The sequence below is a fragment of the Ranitomeya imitator genome, chromosome 8, assembly GCF_032444005.1.
Source record: "Ranitomeya imitator isolate aRanImi1 chromosome 8, aRanImi1.pri, whole genome shotgun sequence".
Classification (NCBI taxonomy): Eukaryota; Metazoa; Chordata; class Amphibia; order Anura; family Dendrobatidae; genus Ranitomeya; species Ranitomeya imitator.
In genome coordinates, this window is record NC_091289.1 from 24,978,060 (window position 1) to 25,001,749 (window position 23,690).

The window sequence follows — 23,690 nt, forward strand, 5'->3', positions numbered from 1 at the left end:
CCGCAGCGGGAGATTATTAGTTTGGTTTTTCACTCCACTTTATTTGATGCTGTAATGGAGCTTGTCACGTAACCAAGGGACGGCAATCAAGATCCACGTTATTATCACTGTCGGGAGAAGAGGATGAAACTTTCCATGTAACGTAGGAGATAATGATCCTCTAGTAACAGCAGCAGATACAAGGGAAACAAACGTTCTTAAATTTGTACTTTCTCGTGTTCTTTTTGGAGATTTTCTGAAACTGCTTAGAACATTGAAGTATTTCGTCCCCGAGAGATTCGCACTCGCGCAGCTCCTCGTGTCGCTGCGCCAGGAGTTTACTGGACTTGTCTGCAATCGTTTCGATCAGATCATCGACCTGGAATTGGAAATCAAGGATCAGATGCTGTGACGGTCAGGCAAATTCAACGGTTGCACCGATACAGACCGTTTTATATAAACAGTGCGCATAAATGGCTGAAATTTATATACAAATTGTATTGTCTTGCAGAGATCTCCATTTAAAGGGTATCTCTTCTTTAACACTAAAACCCATAGAAAGGCCTGTTCTTGGTGTCCTTTTCCCCCGCATCAAAACAAAACTGCATTTGGTACAAAGAAAGCTGTCTTATGTCCTGAGACTGTCCCAATTTTCATGCTCTGAGACTTGCCATTTATATTTTCTGATTGGGTTGTTCCACTTCATCAGGATTCTGCCAGCACGATCAGTGCAGGAACTGCCTTATCAACCTCCCAGCAGCTACTAAGCCTGCCATTGTCTATACCTAACTTATACTGAAAGCCAAACTCTGTTATGCCTTTAGACAGATGCTAGAGCAGTGAGACAAGAACTCACTTCCTGTAGAAACATAGACCTGCCCCCACTTCCTGTAGAGAAACAAAACCCACCTCCACTTCCTGTAGAGACAAAGACCCACCCCCACTTCCTGTAGAGAGACAAAGACCCGACCCACTTCCTGTAGAGAGACGAAGACCCGCCCCCACTTCCTGTAGAGAAACAAAACCCACCTCCACTTTCTGTAGAGAGACAAAGACCCGCCCCCACTTCCTGTAGAGAGACAAAGACCCACCCCCACTTCCTGTAGAGAGACAAAGACCCGCCCCCACTTCCTGTAGAGAAACAAAACCCACCTCCACTTCCTGTAGAGACAAAGACCCGCCCCCACTTCCTGTAGAGAGACAGATCCGCCCCCACTTCCTGTAGAGAGACAAAGACCCGCCCCCACTTCCTGTAGAGAGACGAAGACCCGCCCCCACTTCCTGGAGTGAGACAAAGACCTGCCCCCACTTCCTGGAGATAGAGACCCGCCCCATTAACTGTATAGAGATAAAACACTACCCCCACTTCCTGTAGCTCAATAAAGTCCTGCCTCTACTTCCTATACAAAGACAAAAACCCATCACCACTTACTGTAGCTAAATAAAGCCCCGCCCATGCTTACTGTAGAGACAAAGGCCCACCCCCACTTACTGTACAGAGAAAAAGCCCCGCCCCCGCTTACTGTAATCCACATCAATGTCTCCACTGCTCGATTACTCTGGATTACCCATGACAACAGGCAGTGGACAGCAAGTTACAAAGAACTGACAAAAGTTCTGTGTCGATTCTATCAGCTGCATTTTTATCTCATCCTTTTTTCTGTATCATCATTCTGGTTTGTTTTTTCGCTGCTGCACTTTGTGCCAAATTCATCGAAATAGCACGCAGTGTTTAATAAATTTGGAACAAATGGATGGAAAGTTGTTTTTTTTCCCCCTCGTTTCCTTCTTTGTGCCTTTTTAGACTAAAATGTCCAATGTTTAGTCTGCAACTGCCAAAGAAAGATTAGATAAGTTTTGTTGTCCACTAGGTCACTAGAGTACCATTGCTCAAACGATTTTGCAACAAGTCGCACATAATTAGCAGAGAACATCTGGATAATGAAAACTACCGTACATCCGTCCTAGTTAGTGCGCAAACCTAAAAAAATGACGAGGATTGAAAAAAAAAAACTGACGTAAAACTTGTGCAAAAGCCTTAAATGTGAATTTGATGCAAACAGAAAAATGTCATTTTTCAGAGGTAAAGTAACATGAATTATATATAAAGTGATTTGCAGATTGTTTTTCACATGATCTATCAAATTAGATCAAGTTGTCCGAAAGCGAAGTGACCATTTCCTAAAGCTGGCTCTCTTTTATGCACGGGGTGAAGTTAATTGTCAACTTCGTGGTCTACACAGAAGGTAAATCACCAGCAGGGGATGCTAGGATTTCATTTTTGCATCCTACAGAAATCTGTGAACGCATCTTTGGACTGTGATTGCCCTCTAATACAATTTAGAGGATTATTTCAATTTTTTAGAAATTATCACCTATCTATAGAGTAGGTGCTAACTTGCTGATCGGTGGAGGTTCGACAGTTGGCACCCTCAGCGATCACAGTAGTTATGGTTATATAGCAGTGTTACAAAAAGAAGGATATATTATCATCCATTGAATTCAGTGGCTGCCGTTCCACCCACCGCCACTCATTGTCATTTTATGGATGGGTGCTAGGTGGAAGTCATAGCCAAACATCTCCGAAGGAATCATCAAAAACTCAGCTGACCTCCCAGACACGGCAGTTGGGTGCATCACGCCCTAAATTTCCAGGATAACTGTGCAGCTTGATATGTATTCTTGTGTCATTGTAGTGAAGTTCTCTTCATGGTCGGCAGGCAGCTTTTAACAGGGTCTCCATGGATAGACTCGGCACAGGTCACTTAGTTTAGGAGGTCCCAAGAGAACCCTGGCTGCCGTCACCATTTAACCCCTATGCAGGGATCCGGACTTACGCACAGTACCCTGGTCTAGGTCCATGGAGTGCTTGCTGGCCGGTAGAGCGAGCTGGCAAAGTGAATGGTTGTACAGCTGGGTACGAGGAGGTAAAAGTCAAGGACAAAACTGAGAAACAGTCTAATAGTCAACGTATAAGTTGCATCCAGGAACTAAAAAACAGAGCATTTAGGATACTGGGACTAAAAGAAACATGTATAGGTAGTAACAAACTAGAACTGGCAGCAACAAATAGCCACTGTGAGTTTAAGCTTTGTTAGGCTGCATCATTTTACAACGTTAACAAGCTGCAGAGGTACAATTGTACTTTCATATATATTTTATTGAAATTTGGCCAATATATTCTGGACCAAAACTGCAGAGATGTCACGAAATTTCAGCCCTCTACGGCTTTTCGGAAAAAAAAGTTATTGCAATTTTAAACCGAATAGTTACAATTGTACCTACTCAGCCGGACGAAGGTTAAATAGGGAGTGATTCCATCAAAGTCACATAGTAGAGAGGTAATTACAACCAATAATCAGCATTCTGTAGTAAAACTACAAGTCTCAGCCAAATAGAACCCCCACTGCATCCCCCAGTGCCATCAGCAGTCCAAGCGTGATGCTGCCTTGTGGTAGAAGTCGTAGTAGATGGTTCAGACAAGACATAACAGCTATGCATTTATATGTATTGCGCTTGGTTAAACACTAGGGATGAGCGAATGCCCCCAGTGACACTCAGATATCACTCAAGTATCTGTGATTGGTCGTGCTCGGCACTCAACAAGCAGTAGCTGGCGCTCGGATTTGAAGCTCAAATCCACGCCCCACATATTTTGCACCTGTTATGCAGACAATAAACATGAGGGTATTGCCTTCCAGTCACTGCAATGCAGTAGCGATCTTGGTGGTCGCATTACTGTGATTCGCTGGCCACATTACCTCATTAGAAGTTATAAAAGGGCAGGCGCCACCACAATCGGCACGCTGACGCCATTACATAGTTTAAGGACAGTTTTGATTGGAGGGAGAGAGCAGTTACCCAGGGCTGTGTGTCCACAGTTTAAGTAATCAGGGTCCTGTAGTGTTGATACCATTGCTGATGCTGAACCATCAAACTAACAGTCCCTCTAAGGGCTAATATTGGGCTTTGTGGTTTGTATCAGATACATGCTGCATTTAGCCTAGTGACAGTTGAAGGAGCAGGGAGAGGGGCAGAATACAGCCTTTAGGCAGGGCTTAGGGCTTTTCTAAATTTAAAGCTGCTGCATGTGACCACGTTCTTTTTGGAGGGATGAAAAAATTGACTATATTTTCATCCATACAGTTTTACGTACTTTGAGATACATTTTGGTGGGATATAACACTCCAAAATAGTGTTCAAAAATGTTCTGGAATGAAATTGTCATCCATAGAGTATTATGTGGTCTGTGTTACATTTCGGTGGTATATAACACTCCAAAAAAGTGGGTGACAAGATGGCACAGTGCCGTGAGACCCCTGAGGGAGCGACAGGTGGAATATCAGAGCCAGACCAAGCTGGCGTGACAGCAGAGGTGGCAGTAGCCTATGGTCCAGATCCAGACGCTTTCCCAGAACCACCAAGGCCCGAACCGAAGCCGCAGTCTTCATCGCTGGGGTTGTTGTGGACTGCGGACGGGAGAGCCAGGATCTAGCAACTGGTGAGGGGATTGCGGGGCATAGGCTGGTCTGAAGTAGAAAGAAGGAGGTGAGCCAGGACCAAGGCTGGAGACATGTTAGTGGACCAACCATGGAGGCAGGTCACTGCGTACAAACGGCAGATGGAGATGGGGTCCATAGAAGAGTTTGGGACCAATCATCACATATTGTTCAACCAGCGGGCAGTAGAGACTGAACACTTGCCTCGAAAGCTGCAAGAGCTGACGGCTGGAACCAGGGTCACATTCCTCAAAATGGAGGGCCGACATCGCTGGTATGCAGCGGGTGTGATCTGAGAAAGGAGGAAGCAGGATGAACCTTTCTTGCAAAATGAATAGGCCTGGAAGAGGCTCCCACTCCCGATAGATCGGACTGAACTTGGGGTTCCCCACCTCCTATGAGGGGTCAGAAGATAGTGCAGGTGACACAGGGGGCTGTTTCCTATTTCCACATGTTAGAGCCTTAGACACTACCTGAAGCAGGGCCACTTACAGCCCAAGCACCTGGGAATTGGGCTTCAGGAGGCATGTGGAGGCAGTCCCCTCAGCCTCTCGAGGAAGGAAAAGAAGAAGCAGACACCTGAAGAGGATTACTGTCCTTATAATTTTCTCTTGGCTTTGCACTTTGTGCATAGCATTTATGAGTGTAGAAGTACATCAACTACACTTTCAAAATATTTAAATGAGGCCCACCAGTTGTTGCCTTCAAGGGATGCTGAATGACCCTCCTTATATTTTGTTTCTGGCTTTGCACTGTGTGCAGAGCCTTTATGAGTGAAGAAGTGTCATAACTCCACTTTTATATTTTTTTTATGAGGCATTACATTTGATGCTTTCAAGGGTGTTTGGATGACCATTATATATTTTTTTCTGTCTTTGCACTTTGTGGAGAACTTTTATGAGTGTAGGAGTACCAGAACTACACTGTATTCACAACATTTGAATGAGGTTCTACAGTTGGCGCCTTCAAGGGTGCATTGATGACTATGCTTGTAATTTTTGGCAGGCTTTGCACTTAGTGCTTAGCTTTTATGGGTCTAGGAGTACCACTACAGGACAATTTCAACCTAATGTGAATGAGGCCCTCCTTCACGTCTAATACAGGGTGTATCTGAGTCCCTCTTCCATCTAATTTTGCCAGCTCTTGCTTCCTTCATAAATTACACTGACATTTTCAATTGTTTAATGAAAATTAATAAAAATTAATAAAAAAACATTTTGGTTTAACTAAATTATTATTTTTTTAATTTTTTTTTTCCTTATATACAAGTCATTATACAGGAAAGAATATTTCTTAAAATCTTTTTTTCCTGTAAACTCCAATTCCTTGTCGATTTTGAATGTTTTATTGTCAGTCCTTAAAGTGGAAGAAAAGTATGACACCATTGTTCTCAGCCATGTGGGAGTCAGAGATGCTTTTAGGGGTCTTCCTCATGCTGTTCTTCAATTCAGCACTGTTTCCATCCATTTCAACATTTTCACTGCCCCCCCCAGACCTCTTTCTAGGGTCTGCTGGAAAAATGATCGGATTTCTCATTGATTCCCATTATACTCGTTACTCGAAACAAGCATCCAAGCATTAGAAATAGCTCAGTTTGAGTAACGAGCATCCTAGCATTTTAGTGCTCGCTCATCTCTAGTAAGTACCTGCGTCTGCAGACTGCCCACCGTGTACTCGGACTGATGTTTCACCTTCTCTATGGCTTTCTTCTTCCTTTTAACAAGAGCAAATTGCCTTTTTTTTGATGAATAGGACCCCTAAAGAAAAGAGTAATACAATTACATATCTAAAACATGTATGTGTGCAATGCATATGTGCACGAGCAGTCAGGCGGGCAACATTCTCCTATATGAATATGCAAAAATGTTTTGTGTTGGTTGCGAAACCGGCTAAATAAGATTAAAATAGATAGATCTCCGGGTCCGGATGGCATACACCCACGAGTACTAAGAGAACTAAGTAATGTAATAGATAAACCATTATTTCTTATTTTTAGGGACTCTATAGCGACGGGGTCTGTTCCACAGGATTGGCGCATAGCAAATGTGGTGCCAATATTCAAAAAGGGCTCTAAAAGTGAACCTGGAAATTATAGGCCAGTAAGTCTAACCTCTATTGTTGGTAAAATATTTGAAGGGTTTCTGAGGGATGTTATTCTGGATTATCTCAATGAGAATAACTGTTTAACTCCATATCAGCATGGGTTTATGAGAAATCGCTCCTGTCAAACCAATCTAATCAGTTTTTATGAAGAGGTAAGCTATAGGCTGGACCACGGTGAGTCATTGGACGTGGTATATCTCGATTTTTCCAAAGCGTTTGATACCGTGCCGCACAAGAGGTTGGTACACAAAATGAGAATGCTTGGTCTGGGGGAAATTGTGTGTAAATGGGTTAGTAACTGGCTTAGTGATAGAAAGCAGAGGGTGGTTATAAATGGTATAGTCTCTAACTGGGTCGCTGTGACCAGTGGGGTACCGCAGGGGTCAGTATTGGGACCTGTTCTCTTCAACATATTCATTAATGATCTGGTAGAAGGTTTACACAGTAAAATATCGATATTTGCAGATGATACAAAACTATGTAAAGCAGTTAATACAAGAGAAGATAGCATTCTGCTACAGATGGATCTGGATAAGTTGGAAACTTGGGCTGAAAGGTGGCAGATGAGGTTTAACAATGATAAATGTAAGGTTATACACATGGGAAGAAGGAATCAATATCACCATTACACACTGAATGGGAAACCACTGGGTAAATCTGACAGGGAGAAGGACTTGGGGATCCTAGTTAATGATAAACTTACCTGGAGCAGCCAGTGCCAGGCAGCAGCTGCCAAGGCAAACAGGATCATGGGGTGCATTAAAAGAGGTCTGGATACACATGATGAGAGCATTATACTGCCTCTGTACAAATCCCTAGTTAGACCACACATGGAGTGCTGTGTCCAGTTTTGGGCACCGGTGCTCAGGAAGGATATAATTGAACTAGAGAGAGTACAAAGGAGGGCAACAAAATTAATAAAGGGGATGGGAGAACTACAATACCCAGATAGATTAGCGAAATTAGGATTATTTAGTCTAGAAAAAAGATGACTGAGGGGCGATCTAATAACCATGTATAAGTATATAAGGGGACAATACAAATATCTCGCTGAGGATCTGTTTATACCAAGGAAGGTGACGGGCACAAGGGGGCATTCTTTGCGTCTGGAGGAGAGAAGGTTTTTCCACCAACATAGAAGAGGATTCTTTACTGTTAGGGCAGTGAGAATCTGGAATTGCTTGCCTGAGGAGGTGGTGATGGCGAACTCAGTCGAGGGGTTCAAGAGAGGCCTGGATGTCTTCCTGGAGCAGAACAATATTGTATCATACAATTATTAGGTTCTGTAGAAGGACGTAGATCTGGGGATTTATTATGATGGAATATAGGCTGAACTGGATGGACAAATGTCTTTTTTCGGCCTTACTAACTATGTTACTATGTTACTATGATGGCAAGCAGTACCATCTGCAGTCTACAGGTGGCGCTACATCCCCTTTACATGCTATTGCTCTTATTCTGGCGGGGTTTACATTTGGAGCGTTTTTTATACATTTTTCCCCCTGTTACAGTTTGTTTATAGGGAGCTTTTTGTCATAGATTTTTGGAGCAAATTCTCCTCTAGAACACACATGAAAAACATACTTTTTGAATAATCTTCCTATTTATATCAAATGGGCAATATGAGAAATATGCTTGTAGTGCACGTGGTGCCATTTGTGTCCACATTTGTTTTAGTGTGGGGAAAAAAAAGCCATCTGAGTATGTGCACATTTTGTTTGCAGAGAATTTCGGAGCAGAAACTTTCAAGTTTTTGAGGAATTTTGTATGCAAATTGCCTCTTCTGGGAAAAAGAGGACTTAAACTCTATAGCGCCACCTGTCGGAAGTAGCGATCCTACAAGTCACAATCAACCCCTTAACGAGTCGTGCAATATGACTTAGGATAAAAGCCAAATCAATATCTCAATTCGCAGACACGGTGTTTCGGGCTGTTGGCCCTCATCAGTGCGAAGCATGAGTACTGATTTGGCTAGATGAGAGGCTCTGGACTGGGGTCTAAGGGGTATCGTTTCTCCTTATGGAGAGTGACATACCAGCTATGGCTTGTCAAGGTAAGGAGGCTTATTCGCCGTGCAATGCTCCTCTGGGAAATATAATATGCAAATTGCGTCTTCTGAGAAAAAGAGGACTAAAGGTACCGTCACACTAGACGATATCGCTAGCGATCCGTGACGTTGCAGTGTCCTCGGTAGCGATATCGTCCAGTGTGACAGGCAGCAGCGATCAGGCCCCTGCTGTGCTGTCGCTGGTCGGGGAAGAAAGTCCAGAACTTTATTTGGTCGCTGGACTCCCCGCAGACATCGCTGAATCGGCGTGTGTGACACCGATTCAGCGATGTCTTCGCTGGTAACCAGGGTAAACATCGGGTAACTAAGCGCAGGGCCGCTCTTAGTAACCCGATGTTTACCCTGGTTACCAGCGTAAAAAAACAAACAGTACATACTTACATTCAGCTGTCTGTCCCTTGCCGTCTGTTCCTGCACTGACTGCTGGCCGCAAAGTGAAAGTGAAAGCACAGCACAGCGGTGAGTCACACAGCGGTGACTCACCGCTGTGGCTGTGCTGTGCTTTCACTTTGCGGCCAGCAGTCAGTGCAGGAACAGACGGCAAGGGACAGACAGCTGAATGTAAGTATGTACTGTTTGTTTTTTTACGCTGGTAACCAGGGTAAACATCGGGTTACTAAGCGCGGCCCTGCGCTTAGTTACCCGATGTTTACCCTGGTTACCGGGGACCTCGGGATCGTTGGTCGCTGGAGAGCGGTCTGTGTGACAGCTCTCCAGCGACCAAACAGCGACGCTGCAGCGATCCGGATCGTTGTCGGTATCGCTGCAGCGTCGCTAAGTGTGACGGTACCTTTAAACTCTATAGCGAAGAGGCAATTTGCATATTATATTTCCCAGAGGAGCATTGCATGGCGAATAAGCCTCCTTACCTTGACAAGCCAGAGATGGTATGTCACTCTCCATAAGGAGAAACGATACCCCTTAGACCCCAGATGAGGAGTTTTGATTATTTTGAAGAGGATTTGGAGAGATTCATCTCAGTTTGTGCTACAAAAGCTACAAAAAAAAACTCAATTTATTTAAATTAAAAAAAAAAAACAGCGTGGGGACCCCCCTATTATTGACAACCAGCCATGCTGAAGCTGACAGCTGAGGGTTGCAGCCCCTAGCTGTGAGTTTTGTCCTTGCTGGTTATAGAAAATACTGGGGAACCCACACTAGATTATTTATTTATTTACAGGCGAGCGGACGGTGATGAATACTCCCATCAGCAGCTCCTGCTCTCACTGATATTAGCAGCGGCAGGTGTACGCTGAAGGGAGTAATAGTCCCATCAGCCGCCACCTGCTCTCACTGATATTAGCAGCAGCAGGTATATGCTGATGGGAGTAATAGTCCCATCAGCTGCCGCCTGCTCTCACTGGTATTAGCGTCAGCAGGTGTACACTGCACTGATGGGAGTAATAGTCCCATCAGCTGCCGCTGTTATCAGTTCATTGTAACTTATCATTCTCAGGGGAGAATGATGCAATTCATCTTCAGTACCCGGCGCCGGGGAACAGCGCTTACTGTCCCGCTGCTTCTCAGGCGCCTGTACGTGTGGTACTGATATGGCACACGGGTTCCACACGTGTGCTGCAAGTATTAGACACGCGGACACATGAACACTGATATCTCCAGTACCGTTTTTTTCTGGAGAAAAAATCCTCCTAAAAAAAACAAAAACTTATAATTGTAAAATATGGCATTGTTTTGGGGGTACATTTTTATCCTAGGACTAGCTTTACAGTCAATCACAGTAGGAACACAGGGGAGCATTCTCTGCAGGAAATGATTTCCACCACTAATTAGCTTTGCCGGTTCCTATCGTCAGCAGCTTGTGTTGGAGAACATGGATGACTTCTCCTGATTGTATCCTGGGGATGGACACCTGACAAGAATGAAATCAGAGCTGTACCTTCTGTAGACCAGCGGGCAGCGAGGTGACAGACACTCGCCTGGTGGTTTTCTTGGAGCGCACTATCACTTTGTCCGTGGTGATCCGCTCCGTCTCTGCCTCTACAACATGAATATCCAGTTGAAGAATTGCTTTCAAAGAAAAATAACAAGTAAATCTGAGTCTGTTAGTTTATGTCTCGTCTCAAGGTGAACTGTCAGCTCCATCATTAAAGGAGACACTAAGGCTGTGTGCCCACGTTTAGGATTTTTAGCGGTTTTTTTTAGAGCTTTTTCGTCGTTTTTCCACTGCAAAAACGCTAAAAAAGCCACTTACATAAAGCATCCCATTATTAGAATGCAATCCGCAATTTTTGTGACCATGCTGCGTTTTTTTCTGCCAAAAAAAAACGCATCACGGAAAAAAGCGCAGCATGTTCATTAATTTGGTGGAAAATCTGCGGATTTGCCACTATATAATATAGTAGTGTGAAGCTCCAGAAAAATCCGCGAAAAATCCGAGAGAGAAACGCGATAAAAACGAGTGCGGATTTCCTCTGGTTTTGATCAGGAAAATTCTGCAAACAATCCTGAATGTGGGCACATAGCCTAAGAGTAGATTCATTATTACATTTTTTTGTCTAATTTTGATGTTTTTCACCTGTTTTTCATTTGCACCTTAGACTACGTTCCCAGGGTGAGTATTTGGTGCGCTTTTGATGTTGCAGTTTTATGTCAAATAGGTTACTTGCGGTTTTTTTTTTTTAAATTACGCGGTGTAAAAAAAATGACCCAAAAAATTATGTTGGGAATGTAGCCTTCTTCTTTTTATTTGGATCTTTTTTATGTGTTCCATACACAAATAGATCAAAGAGAAAAAGAATCACTCACCAGTCACCATCCCTTAGCCGGCAAGGGCAGACAGCAGTAAAAATCAGACCGAGATTGGACCGTAATGCACGGACTGGCCAGCGGCTCTCCCCATCCAAGCGTGACAGCTTCATATATTTCTATGCAGCTGTCACACTCGGGACGGGAGAGCCGCTGGCCAGTCCGTGCATTACGGTACAATCTCGATCTGATTTATATGGCAACCTTAAAATGAGTCCTTTATTGCTTAACGTAGAAGACATAAAAACTGGTTGCAGAAGAATACGGGTAGTGTGAGGACTACGGCCGTTTCGCGTTATTCCAACGCTTCTTCCAGTCCTGGTGTGTGCTTTTTTTTCTCTTTTTTTTTATTTGTATTTATTTTTGCACATGGTATATCATTGTGGTAGCGCCACACCTTCTTTTTTATGTGTTTACCTGTGTATTTTATTCTTTATGTTCATCAGTACGGGCAACAGTTGTGGTTTTCAGATGTCTGTGGTCAATTCATCAATTGGAACTTTTTGAAAAATGTCTAATTTTTTTGCAGAAATGTACTCCAATATTCCCCCCTTGGGGTGATTTTATCTATGTCTGTCTTTTTCCCTGCAAATTTTGCAACATTTTGGAGGACCGTGAGACTTTCTGCATGCAAAAGGTCCAAAAAAGGTTAAAAATTTGGAGCAAAAAATATCATAAAACAAAAAAATAAATAAAAGTGACTTAGCAAAAAACAAACACAAACAAGTGCAAGTCATTTATCATGAATTGGGCCTTAAGGTCGCAGTCAGACGGCCGTGTAACACAGACGAGGATCGCATTGCAATGCTCGGACTGGCCGGCGGCTCACCCAACCCGAGTTTGACACGTATTTCTATACAGCTTTTATTGTTATTTTTCGATCACCGCATCTCCATAAAAAGTGTAATGAAAACACTGCATGTACCCCACAATAGTATGAATATAAACAAGAGCTTGATGCCTGAAAAACAAGCCATCATACAGCTCCGTCAATGAAAAAAAAAATTACGGGTTTCAGTAAAATGGCGAAACGGAACAATTTTTTTTTTCTGTTTTGAATTTTTTAACTACTAAAATATAAAGAAAAATCTTATAAGTTTGTTAATAATAATAATAATTTTACTGACTTGGAGAATCACGTTTTTAGGTAATTTTACTACAAAATAAACGTTTCAAAAACAAATAGCAGAATTGCATTTTTCTTAACCATTCCCAAATTTTTCGGTTATTCAAAGCAACAACCCGTCTTGGAAAAAAATGTAAAAATAAAAAAGCCTCCATAATGATATATTGATGGAAAAATAGAAATAAAATTACGGCACTTCTAAAAAGAGAGGGAAAAACTAAAAAGCAAAAAAAAAATAAAAAATTGCCCGCTCACGACTCGGCCAAAGTTGGATCATACAACGGGAAGATTTATTAAAGAAGGGTCAAAGGGAAAATTAAGCAAGTTCCTGTAGTAATAGGTTAAGTTGCTGGTTTTAAGGGCACCTAAAAGCAAGAGCTGGAATCTGATTGGGCATGAGATTCTATCGGCTTTTTCGGAAGTCTATGAGTTTTCCTGGAAACGAGCAGGAATGTGATGGACAATACGTTCCGTGCACATAGTTTACATGTTTGTCCCTGCTAGACAGATGTAGCCGACACAGCCTAAATGACATTTGTACAAAATGATTGACCTTCTCACCAGCTCGTGAGATCCTCCTTCCCGACCCCTTGACTCTTTTCCGTGGGAGTGCGAGGTGTTGAATCATTTTAGGAAGATGATGCTGTTTGTGGGACATCTCCAGTGACTCATTCCTAGAAGATGCAGCCTGAAGGACATTCACAGGCTTGGCTTCCTTTATTCTGGTGGCTAGTACTTTATCCATAAAAATTTTCATCTTTTGCCCCACACTTTTTTTCTTGTGTTCTCGGGTTATGGAGGATCCAGAATCGCTGTCACTTGATAGTTCTTCATTGGGGACAAGGACTTTTTGGTTTAGTAGGTTGGTTGAGACAGCTCCATGCCACCTGCATGAAGAATATCATGAGTGATGGTTTCCAGGGCAGTATGCAGCCATACTATTGTAATTAAGCAGGTATAAATGATAGTTTAAAAATTAATTTCAGGAGGATATGCTCAATTTGACTGGAGGATCAGATTCGGTCCAAATCAACATTGCGAAAAGATGTTTCTTATGCTTTGACCCCAAGGTTGATGCCATAGATTGGCCACTGATGTCAAGATGCGAGGGACCCCTTCCCACTTGACCGTGTGAGACTTCGGTGCTGGAAGGAAACACTGGAAGTATTGGAGACCAACATGGAGGACACGGGAACAGCAGAGGTGGCATACGGAGGGGTGATGTGATTTATCTTCTTACCCCCTTTCCAATCCATCAAACTAAGACAGAAAATTGCTCACCGACTGGTTGCCATTTTGCTGGATGTGTGTGAATCAAATGGCAAAAATTTCAGATCTGCCAGAATCCAAAATTTGGGGGAAATTTGAAACAAATATGATTTGTTGATTTACTAATCTCTACGTAAGATCTTCATATACTGAAAACAATATAAGAAAAATGTCTCAAATTGGGCCAGTGGTGCTAAGTGTAACCAAACCCATCGGTGCTGGAGGATATCTATCAGTACGCTTTCTGACCAGGGTTACATTTTGGTCGTATGTAAAAAAATGACCATAACAATTGGGTAATCTGTTGCCCAAAAGTTAAGCAGCTGGCAGTTGTCACACGGTCACCCAATGCCTCCATTATTCTGCCCATTTATCCAATTCAGTGCTGATTCCTTCAATGGCTTACATCCAATGTAAAAAATGTATGGGGGCCACAATGAGGAACATCATTAGGCTATGGAGCCACAATAGAGGACATTATTAGGATATGGGGCCACAATTGGGGACATTAAGGTATAGGGCTACAATGGGGGATATTATTAGGGTATGGGGTCACAATGGGGGACATTAAGGTATAGGGCTACAAGGTAGGACAGTATTAGAGTGGGGTGCCACAATGGGTGGCTTTAATAGTGTACGAGGCCACAAAGGGGGACATTTTAAAATATGGATCCACAATGAGGGATGTTTCAAGGCATTGGGCCTCCATGGGAGACATTATTAAGCTATGAGGCCACAATGGGGGACATTATTAGGATGGAAGGCCACAATTGGGGGCTTTTTTAGGGTATAGGACCATAATGGGGGATATATTTGAATGTTTTACTACAATGGTGGACATTATTAAGGTATGAGGCCACAGTGGGGACAATATTAGGATTTGGGGTGAAAATGGGGGACATTATAGGGTATGAACACAATGGATGACATTACGGTATGGGGCCACAATGGGGGGCATTATCAGTGTTTAGGGTCCCAATGGGGGACATTATCAGGGTATGGGACCACAATAAAGGATATTATCAGAGTATGGGGCCACAATGGGGTTCATTATGAATGTATGAGGACATAGTTGGGGACATTATTAGGGTTTCGAGCCACAATGAGGGTCATTATTATGATATGGGAATACAATGGGGGACATTATTGGTCGGACAGCTATATAAGGTGTCTGTCCAGCCTAACTGTTGTTGCAACGTACACAAAATTGGACCTTTTTAGATCATCTTTGCCCGATGTCAGCAGTGGCCATTACCTGATAATGCCTTTTCGTTTCGACTGAGAAGAACCGCCCTTGTTTGTCTGGGATCCTTTGCCGCTCTTCTTGATAAGGGACTGAGACTCCGATGCCTTCGGCTTTGGTTCCATGACTATTTTGCCTTGAACTCTCGAACCGGTGGTCTGGTCATGTTCTGTAGACTTGAATGATATCCAAGGTCGAATGTTATTCCACTAACGTTCCCACTACTAATTCCAACGAGATTTCCAGCAATAAGCCAGACGTATCCTTCGTTTAGAAGAGGTAGAAGGAGTCAGAACTTTTCCCAGACTTTCTGAGGCTTTATTAGAGCATGAAACATTCATCGGAGGTTTGTGAAATTCCTCTTCCATGGCTCCTCTGTCCTTGAGAGCTGAATGTTGAAGAACTTGAAGCAAATATGTATCACGACGATGAGTACACAGGGATCTTCCATGAAGTGTAAAAGATGAGGCAGGAAAACAACAGTGGGCGAAGTCTGTTATTTGTCTAAAGTCACTGATCAGAGAGCAGTCAACACTGTAGAAACTATAGGGCAGTGGTGTCCAACACGTGGATTTTCAGCTGTTGTGAAACTAGAACTTCCACCATGCCGGGACAGCCATGATTGTATGGACATGCTGGTTCAGATCACTTATGTTATGTGCAATGGAAGCAATAACTGCAGAAAACCTCTTTAAGTTCACACCTTTTGGTTTCGAAAATCATTTTGAAATGTTGAGCTGATTTAAAGGGAATCTGTTAGTAGGATTTCACCCCCCGAAACTAATTTTATATGCACATGTAGCATTTTTTTTAAAGACAATTCCAGCAATACTTTTACATGACCAGTCCTTTCCTCCATTACTGAGAAATTTGAGTTTGATTTGATATGCAAATGAGGCTGAAGAGCTATGGTAGATCTGAAGCATCTGTCACTCCAGCTCTATTCCTCCCCCAGCGTCGCCTCCTCTTGCTGCCTGACCGACGTCTCTTTTTGCCAAAAGTCATATGGCATAGAGTCTGTCATTCAAGACCAGGATGAGGAGGCGCTGGGCAGGGAATAGAGCTGGAGTGGCAGAGGCTTCAAATCTACTATAGTCCTTCAGCCTCATTTGCATATCAATTCAAACATGGATTTCTCAGTAACAGAGTAACGAACCTGCCATGTAAAGGTATTGCTAGACTTGTCTTTGAAAGAGCTAGATGCATATATCAATATTTCTTTTTTTGGGAGGGGAATCATATTGATAGTCCCTTTAAAGGGATGTTACCTTAATTTTTACAGATTTTATATTGATGATCTTTAATTGGGAAATGTGTAATGCTTGATGTCACCTCTGGGGGTGCTGCAGGGAAACTGAACACTAGCTGTCAGGTTCCTCTTCGGATCGCAGTTGACCACCTAAATGTTGCCAGCAGTTGGATAATCTTCTTGATGTATATTAGCATTAGAGATCCGTATCATGAGCTGTGCTGAATTATATAATGATGTGTGCAAATATATATATATATATATATATATATATATATATATATATATATATATATATATATATATATGAGATGCAATGCTAAACAAGTGCTGGTACAGTGCAACCTGGTAATAAGGAATTCTACCATGATGGTGGCTCCTCTGTCATCAGATGCAGTGATAACAGCAGAGGGCAGCAGAATCTTACAATCTACCTACGGCTGGTACCCTGAGCACAACCAGCTCTGCTACTTATTGCATCAGTACCATTATTTCTTATGCTGAAAAGTCCAGTTTTGCAAAATGCTGTGGAATATGCTTGCACTTTATAAAAGTATATAATTATAATTATGGAGACCATAACCAATCTGGTGGGTACATCTTAGTAGCCTTACATGGGGACTGTCCTTGTAAGGGCAGGAGCAATGCATGGGCACGGCAAGGGATAATAGAAATTTGCCCCCCCTTTGCCTACATGGTCATCTTCCATACTTCTGTATTACAGCAACCCGTAGTGAAGTTCTACAACAATGGTGAGATCAAACTATTTCTTATTGAACACTGGTAATTTTTTTGCACTTGCACTTTATCACTGTGGTTTTATTTTGTATGAATTATTCAGTTTTATTAACTTATAAGATCTCTCCTTGCTAGTCGGTCCTATATTAATTGAGAATGTTTACAAGTGGGTCATATAGACCATACTATTGCTTACTCTCCTTTGTGCTACCAGTAATGTGGAAGCCCCTTATATTTCCAATGACGGACCTGAGTGAGGACTTGCTTTTTTTGTGGATTAAGTTGAAGCTTTTATTGATAAAATTTTACATAACATTTGGGATCACAGTTATCCGGCGCTCTACGCTGAGCCCTTACTTTGAGGTTTCCATCTAAATCTCTGAGTGACGTGATTCAGATGAACCCCCGAAGGATCCATTCGCTATAATGAGGCAGCAGAGTAACTTTGGAGTCCGTCTGGCCTCTGTTCCGCGGGGTCCTTCTTTTCAGAAGTGCACAAAACTGTGGCTGATGGCACTTTTATGCAATTCTGAAAAGGAGGACACTGCCGGATCACAGGTCAGACGGAATCCACTGTGCCTCCATCTGCCTCAGTATAAGAAATCTTCCGTCTAGGGTTCAGTCTAAATCACGTATTTTAGAGCTTTACACAGACACCCCAGTGTAAGCGCACCGGTCAGATAGTCATCACTGGCCATGATCCGGCACTTCCAGTGGCGTAACTAGAACCCTGGACTGGCCCCTCCTTCATTCTGGATTCTGGCATATACAGTCATGGCCGAAAATATTGGCACCCTTGAAATTGTTCCAGAAAATGAAGTATTTTTCCCAGAAAATTATTGCAATTGCACTATTTGTTATAAACATGTTTCCTTTGTGTGTATTAGAACAAAACAAAAAAGCAGAGAAAAGACAAATTGGACATAATTTCACACAAACCCCCTAAAATGGGACGGACAAAATAATAGGTAAACAACTTTGTTTCAAGCATGTGATGCTCATTCAAACTCACCCGTGTCAAGTAACAGGCGTAGGCAATATGAAAATCTCACCTGAGACAAGATAAAAAGGGAGATGTTGACTCAATGTTTGCATTGTGGGTCTATGTGTGCCACACTAAGCATGGAGAACAGAAAGAGAAGAGAACTGTCTGAGAACATTATCAACAATCTCAAGTTTACAAGTCTGTCTCCAGAGATCTTGATGTTCCTCTGTCCACAGTGTGCAATATAATTACGAAGTTTACAACCCATGGCACTCTAGCTGATATCCCTGGATGTGGACAGCAGAGAAAAATTGATGAAAGGTTGCAACACAGAATAGTCTGGATGGTGGATTAGCAGCCCCAATCAAGTTCCAAAAAATGCAAGTTGTCCTGCAGGCTCAGGGTGCATCAGTGTCAGCGCAAACTATCTGTCAGCATTTGAATGAAATGAAACGCTATGACAGGAGACCCAGAAGGACCACAATGCTGACACAGACATAAAAAAGCTAGACTGCAGTTAGCCAACATGTATGTGAGTAAGCCAAAATCCATCTGTGGACAGATGAGAGCAAGATAGAGCTTTTTGGTAAAGCACATCATTCTACTTTTTACTGAAAATGGAATGAATTCTACGAAGAAAAGAAAACAGTACTTACAGTAAAAAAAAAAACATTATACTCACCTTCCCTCTGCTTCTGCCGCCATTTGGTGTCTTCTTCTGAAGCCGGCAGCTGACTTAGGTGTGTAAGCGAAAGGGAGCACATGAAGTCACTGCCATGTTCCCCCCCAATCGCATGCACACCAACGTCAGCTTCTGCCCTCTGATCGGCACTGTGCATTGCTGAGCACGGACCCAATGGGTCTCTACGCTGCAATACACTCCACCTGAACGTGCGTCAAAGTTAAAGTTTGTGCTGGCGGTCGCTGTCTTAACCTCTGCGTCCATGGTCGTTACTCCCCTGAGCACCTCCTTTCTTCATCCCATTGTCCTCCTCCTTGCTTTATATGGATGACGCATTCTAAGTCATCCACACAGTGTCCCCTATAAAGCTCCTACAGGTCATCGGCACTCTTTGACCTTTCCCAGCGCACATGCAGTGCATTATGTAGGAAGCGTCATCCACACGATGCAGGGAACGAGGACGGCGATCGTAAGAAGAGGAGTCAAGGGTCAAGACCAGAGACGCCCATCAGACCAGACCACCCCATTTGTGAGTATAATAAAAGTTTTTTTTGTTCCTTACTTGTCTGTTTCCTCTGTAATATTCTGTCCACTGCTGGTTGTCAGGTGTCCTCAGTCCTCAGTAACAGAGAAGCAGAGATAGATCACCAAAATTGGAGCTGGGGCTTAGAATCTGCCAGCTGTGACCTGCTATACACAGAGGAGACAGAGCTGTTTTTTAAAAAACAAATATTGTGATACAGAAAAAACACCATTTTCAAATATTTAAGAAAAATATATATTTAACACAAAAGCTTGATTTTAAACAGTAAATTATTTTATGATAATAGCTTCCATTTAAGACAAGATTAAGAGCATGGATGTACTGCCCTTATCCCCCACAAATCTCACATGTCCATGTCCTGTCCCAATGCTCAGAGTCGGTAACTTGCCATCTATTTTTGAGTGGGGATTCCGCCAGCAATATAGCAGCTCATACTTTCTTTTTTCCTACTTTCCAGCATGCATTGCTTTTGCCAATAGCTTGCCCGCTGCAAATTGAAAGCCCACATAACTGATAAGCCTGTATACAGTTTACAGACAGGAGAGTAGTAACAGAGACAAAGACCCACCCCCACTTATTGTAAACAGACAAAGACCCACCCCACTTATTGTAAGCAGCCAAAGACCCACCCCACTTATTGTAAGCAGACAAAGAACCACCCCCACTTATTGTAAACAGACAAAGACCCACCCCCACTTATTGTAAACAGACAAAGAACCACCCCCACTTATTGTAAACAGACAAAGAACCACCCCCACTTATTGTAAACAGACAAAGACCCACCCCCACTTATTGTAAACAGACAAAGAACCACCCCCACTTATTGTAAGCAGCCAAAGACCCACCCCACTTATTGTAAGCAGCCAAAGACCCACCCCCACTTATTGTAAGCAGCCAAAGACCCACCCCCACTTATTGTAAACAGACAAAGACCCACCCCACTTATTGTAAGCAGCCAAAGACCCACCCCCACTTATTGTAAACAGACAAAGAACCACCCCCACTTATTGTAAACAGACAAAGACCCACCCCCACTTATTGTAAGCAGCCAAAGACCCACCCCCACTTATTGTAAACAGACAAAGACCCACCCCACTTATTGTAAGCAGCCAAAGACCCACCCCACTTATTGTAAGCAGACAAAGAACCACCCCCACTTATTGTAAACAGACAAAGACCCACCCCCACTTATTGTAAACAGACAAAGACCCACCCCCACTTATTGTAAACAGACAAAGACCCACCCCACTTATTGTAAGCAGCCAAAGACCCACCCCACTTATTGTAAGCAGACAAAGAACCACCCCCACTTATTGTAAACAGACAAAGACCCACCCCTTATTGCTGTTGAAACAAAGACCTCCCTCCCTTACTGTAGAGACAAAGACCTGTCCCCACTTAAGGTACCGTCATACATAACGATTTCGTTAACGATATCGTTGCTTTTTGTGACGTAGCAACGATATCGTTAACGAAATCATTATGCGTGATAAGCGACCAACGATCAGGCCCCTGCTGGGTGATCGTTGGTCGCTGCGAATGATCAGGACCTTTATTTGGTCGCTGATCACCCGCTGTCATCGCTGAATCGCAGGGCCGCGCTTAGTAACCCGATGTTTACCCTAGTTACCATTGTAAATGTAAAAAAAAAAAAACACTACATACTTACATTCCGGTGTCTGTCGCTTCCCCCAGTGTCAGCTTCCCTGCACTGTGTCAGTGCCGGCCGGCCGTAAAGCAGAGCACAGTGGTGACGTCACTGCTCTGCTTTACGGCCAGTGCTTACACAGTGCAGGGAAGCTGCACTTATTATTATTATAAGTATGTAGTGTATTTTTTACATTTACAATGGTAACCAGGGTAAACATCGGGTTACTAAGCGAGGCCCTGCGCTTAGTAACCCGATGTTTACCCTGGTTACCCGGGAACTTCGGCATCGTTGGTCGCTGGAGAGCTGTCTGTGTGACAGCTCTCCAGGGACCACACAACAACTTACCAATGATCACAGCCAGGTCGTATCGCTGGTCGTGATAGTTGGTAAATCGTTTAGTGTAACGGTACCTTTACTTACTGTAAAGAGACAAAGACCCAATCCACTTGTGGTAAAGCCAAAGACCCTCCCCACTTACTGTTGAGCCAAAGATCCCTCCCACTTACTGTAAACCTTCCCTCTTACTGTAGAAACAAAGACCCACCTCTGCTTACTGTAGAGACAAAGACCCCTTCCTCTTAGTGTAGAGACAAAGATCCACCTCCACTTACTGTAGAGACAAAGACCCCTTCCTCTTAGTGTAGAGACAAAGACCCGCCTCCACTTACTGTAACTTGTCTTGGTATCTTTGCTGCTAGAGATGGATTACACCTAACAACAGGCAGATTGTATCAAGTTACTTAGAAGGTAGACAGCCAGTGATCGGCCATAGCATCATTTTTAAATAGAGTGATTGAAATTATCAATAAATTATGGTGAATATTCATTCCTAAGAAAACCTTTGTGTTGTCATGAAAACTACAGGGAAAGATGATGCCATCAAACCCAAATAAAGAACCCAGGCTTTACCTGACAGAGTCTGTGCTGTGCTCGGTTCCTGCACTGTCAGGTTACAGTTGTACACATATAAATAAATATAACCGCCAGATTTATTTGTACATTTTTATAGACAAGAATCTAACAGTTGAGTGTAATATATCCATGGGATGAGCTCTGAGCTATTGCTTGTAAATCACTCAATGAATAATAACCATGTGAAAAGACTACCCCACAGCAAATGTTAAACTCGTCTAAAGCTAGAAGATGATATCAAAACTCTATTATGCACAACGCCACCGCCTAAATCCTACAGCTGACGGATTATTCAGTGTTCTAGATTATTAGGTTTCAGAAGGACACACTGGGTTCCAATGCAGCCAAATATAAATATGGTACATTACTTACACTTGTCAACTGTCCTGAGATGTTTTTATGTAAACCCCACCCAAAAGTGAGCATTCTAGGGTTGGCCAGGGGTTCTCCGAAGAGGTGGTGAAGCTGAGGTCAGGACTTAAACCATCCCAGAAATGTTGTCAACAGTCTTTAAAATGAACCTGTCGTCAAGTTTCCTTCTTATAAAGTGCTGCTATCACGTTTTTTGCCATCAAACCAATTTCCTAACAATCTGTCCTTACATTGCCTCCAAAAATGATCTTTGAATCTTGTTTTCGCTACTTGGTAATGAGCGCTAAGTGGCCCAATGAGTGCGTAAAGACCTTGACGCCTGCTAACCCAGTCCTTGTGATGACAGGTCCCCTTTGTTTGCAGCACAGTATGTTCAATAACAGAATTTCTTAGAAATCCATCATCTACCAGGATTAGTCTCCGGAAACAAGCCCATTTTCATCTGGGTATTTGGACTTTTTTTCTCTTGGGACCGTCCTCTTTGAAATATCATAGAGAGCGGCCAAGTAGAGTCCAGTCGCTGATACATTTCCTGGACGGGCACTTGATTGACACCATTTAATGCCACATGCACTGCAGGCGAAAGTGAATTCGGAATGCTGAGAGGTGAAGAGGATGGACCTGCATGACATATCATTTATTGATTTTTGAGGGAAATAGAGGTCCTCATATAGGCATCATGGACAGTCCAACATTGCCTAGATGGTCCTGTCTGTCATTGTGCAGAATCGATGGCAAATAGGTATTGTGCTGTTGGGGGGAGGCGAGAGGGACCTTAAGGGAACTGGTTGAGCATATACCTAGAGTTGTGAACAATCTCTGAGACATGGTCAGGTTCCTCAATGTAACATAGGGGCCCCTTACGTTACAAAAGTGTCCCCTTGATCCAGTGTTGGTGGAAATTGCAAAACTGGGTGTGTTAACTTCAGATCTTTGGGCACCACTAGCAATATGCCAACCGATTAATAAAGTCACACCAACATATTTTTTTTAGAAGAAGTGGTTTTATGGAATAAACATGTAAGTGACACTTAGCATTTGATGGAGCAGAAAGTTGGTGAGAACATCAAGAGACTAGGTAATACGTTGCCGATCTCTGGAGTTCCGACTACTGGAACCTCCACTAATCCACTGTTCGAATGGAGCAATCGAGTATCTATACCACTGCTCCTTTCATTGTTTATGAGACGTAGACAACAGCTGAGTACAGTGTTTGCCAACCTACATCAGTCCCTTAAAATTTGAATTGTTCATTGCCAACCACGTCTCCATTCATATAGGGGACTCCATAGCTCCATTCTTCAATGGTCAGAACACCAGTGATCGGCAACTTATGACCTGACTGGTGGATCGGTAATACATTGTTACGATCAATTCCTTTAAGCGACATTGAGTTGCAACCACCAATTTCAGGGTGTTCCCCCAAGATTAATAAATTAGCTTGTAGTTTTGAACCCTCAACCCTGTTTTGGGTTCTAAATCCTCATCTTCATCACGTCACCCT

At 43.0% G+C, this 23,690-nt stretch overlaps 1 protein-coding gene across 1 annotated transcript; it reads right to left on the minus strand.

Moving 5' to 3' along the window:
* Positions 1–104: 104 nt before the first annotated feature.
* On the minus strand, positions 105–23,576 carry C8H3orf49 (chromosome 8 C3orf49 homolog). The gene is made up of 6 exons (XM_069737592.1): positions 23,448–23,576; positions 15,066–15,229; positions 13,103–13,428; positions 10,547–10,677; positions 6,125–6,235; positions 105–358 (listed from the first exon to the last, which is right to left on the minus strand). The coding sequence occupies exons 1-6, from the start codon at positions 23,574–23,576 to the stop codon at positions 161–163; spliced, it is 1,059 nt and encodes a 352-aa protein (XP_069593693.1). The 3' UTR covers positions 105–160.
* Positions 23,577–23,690: the final 114 nt, after the last annotated feature.

What these genes read in the sequence shown, in the direction of transcription:
- C8H3orf49 (XM_069737592.1), bottom strand. Translation starts at nt 23,576, where the DNA reads ATGTCGCTTAAAGGAATTGATCGTAACAATGTATTACCGATCCACCAG. An exon ending in TGCCCGCTGGTCTACAGAAG is followed by an intron (nt 6,236 to 10,546) that starts GTACAGCTCTGA and finishes TCTTTTCTTTAG; the next exon opens with GGGTCCTATTCATCAAAAAA. An exon ending in TGGGCAGTCTGCAGACGCAG is followed by an intron (nt 359 to 6,124) that starts GTACTTACTAGA and finishes TTCCAATTCCAG; the next exon opens with GTCGATGATCTGATCGAAAC.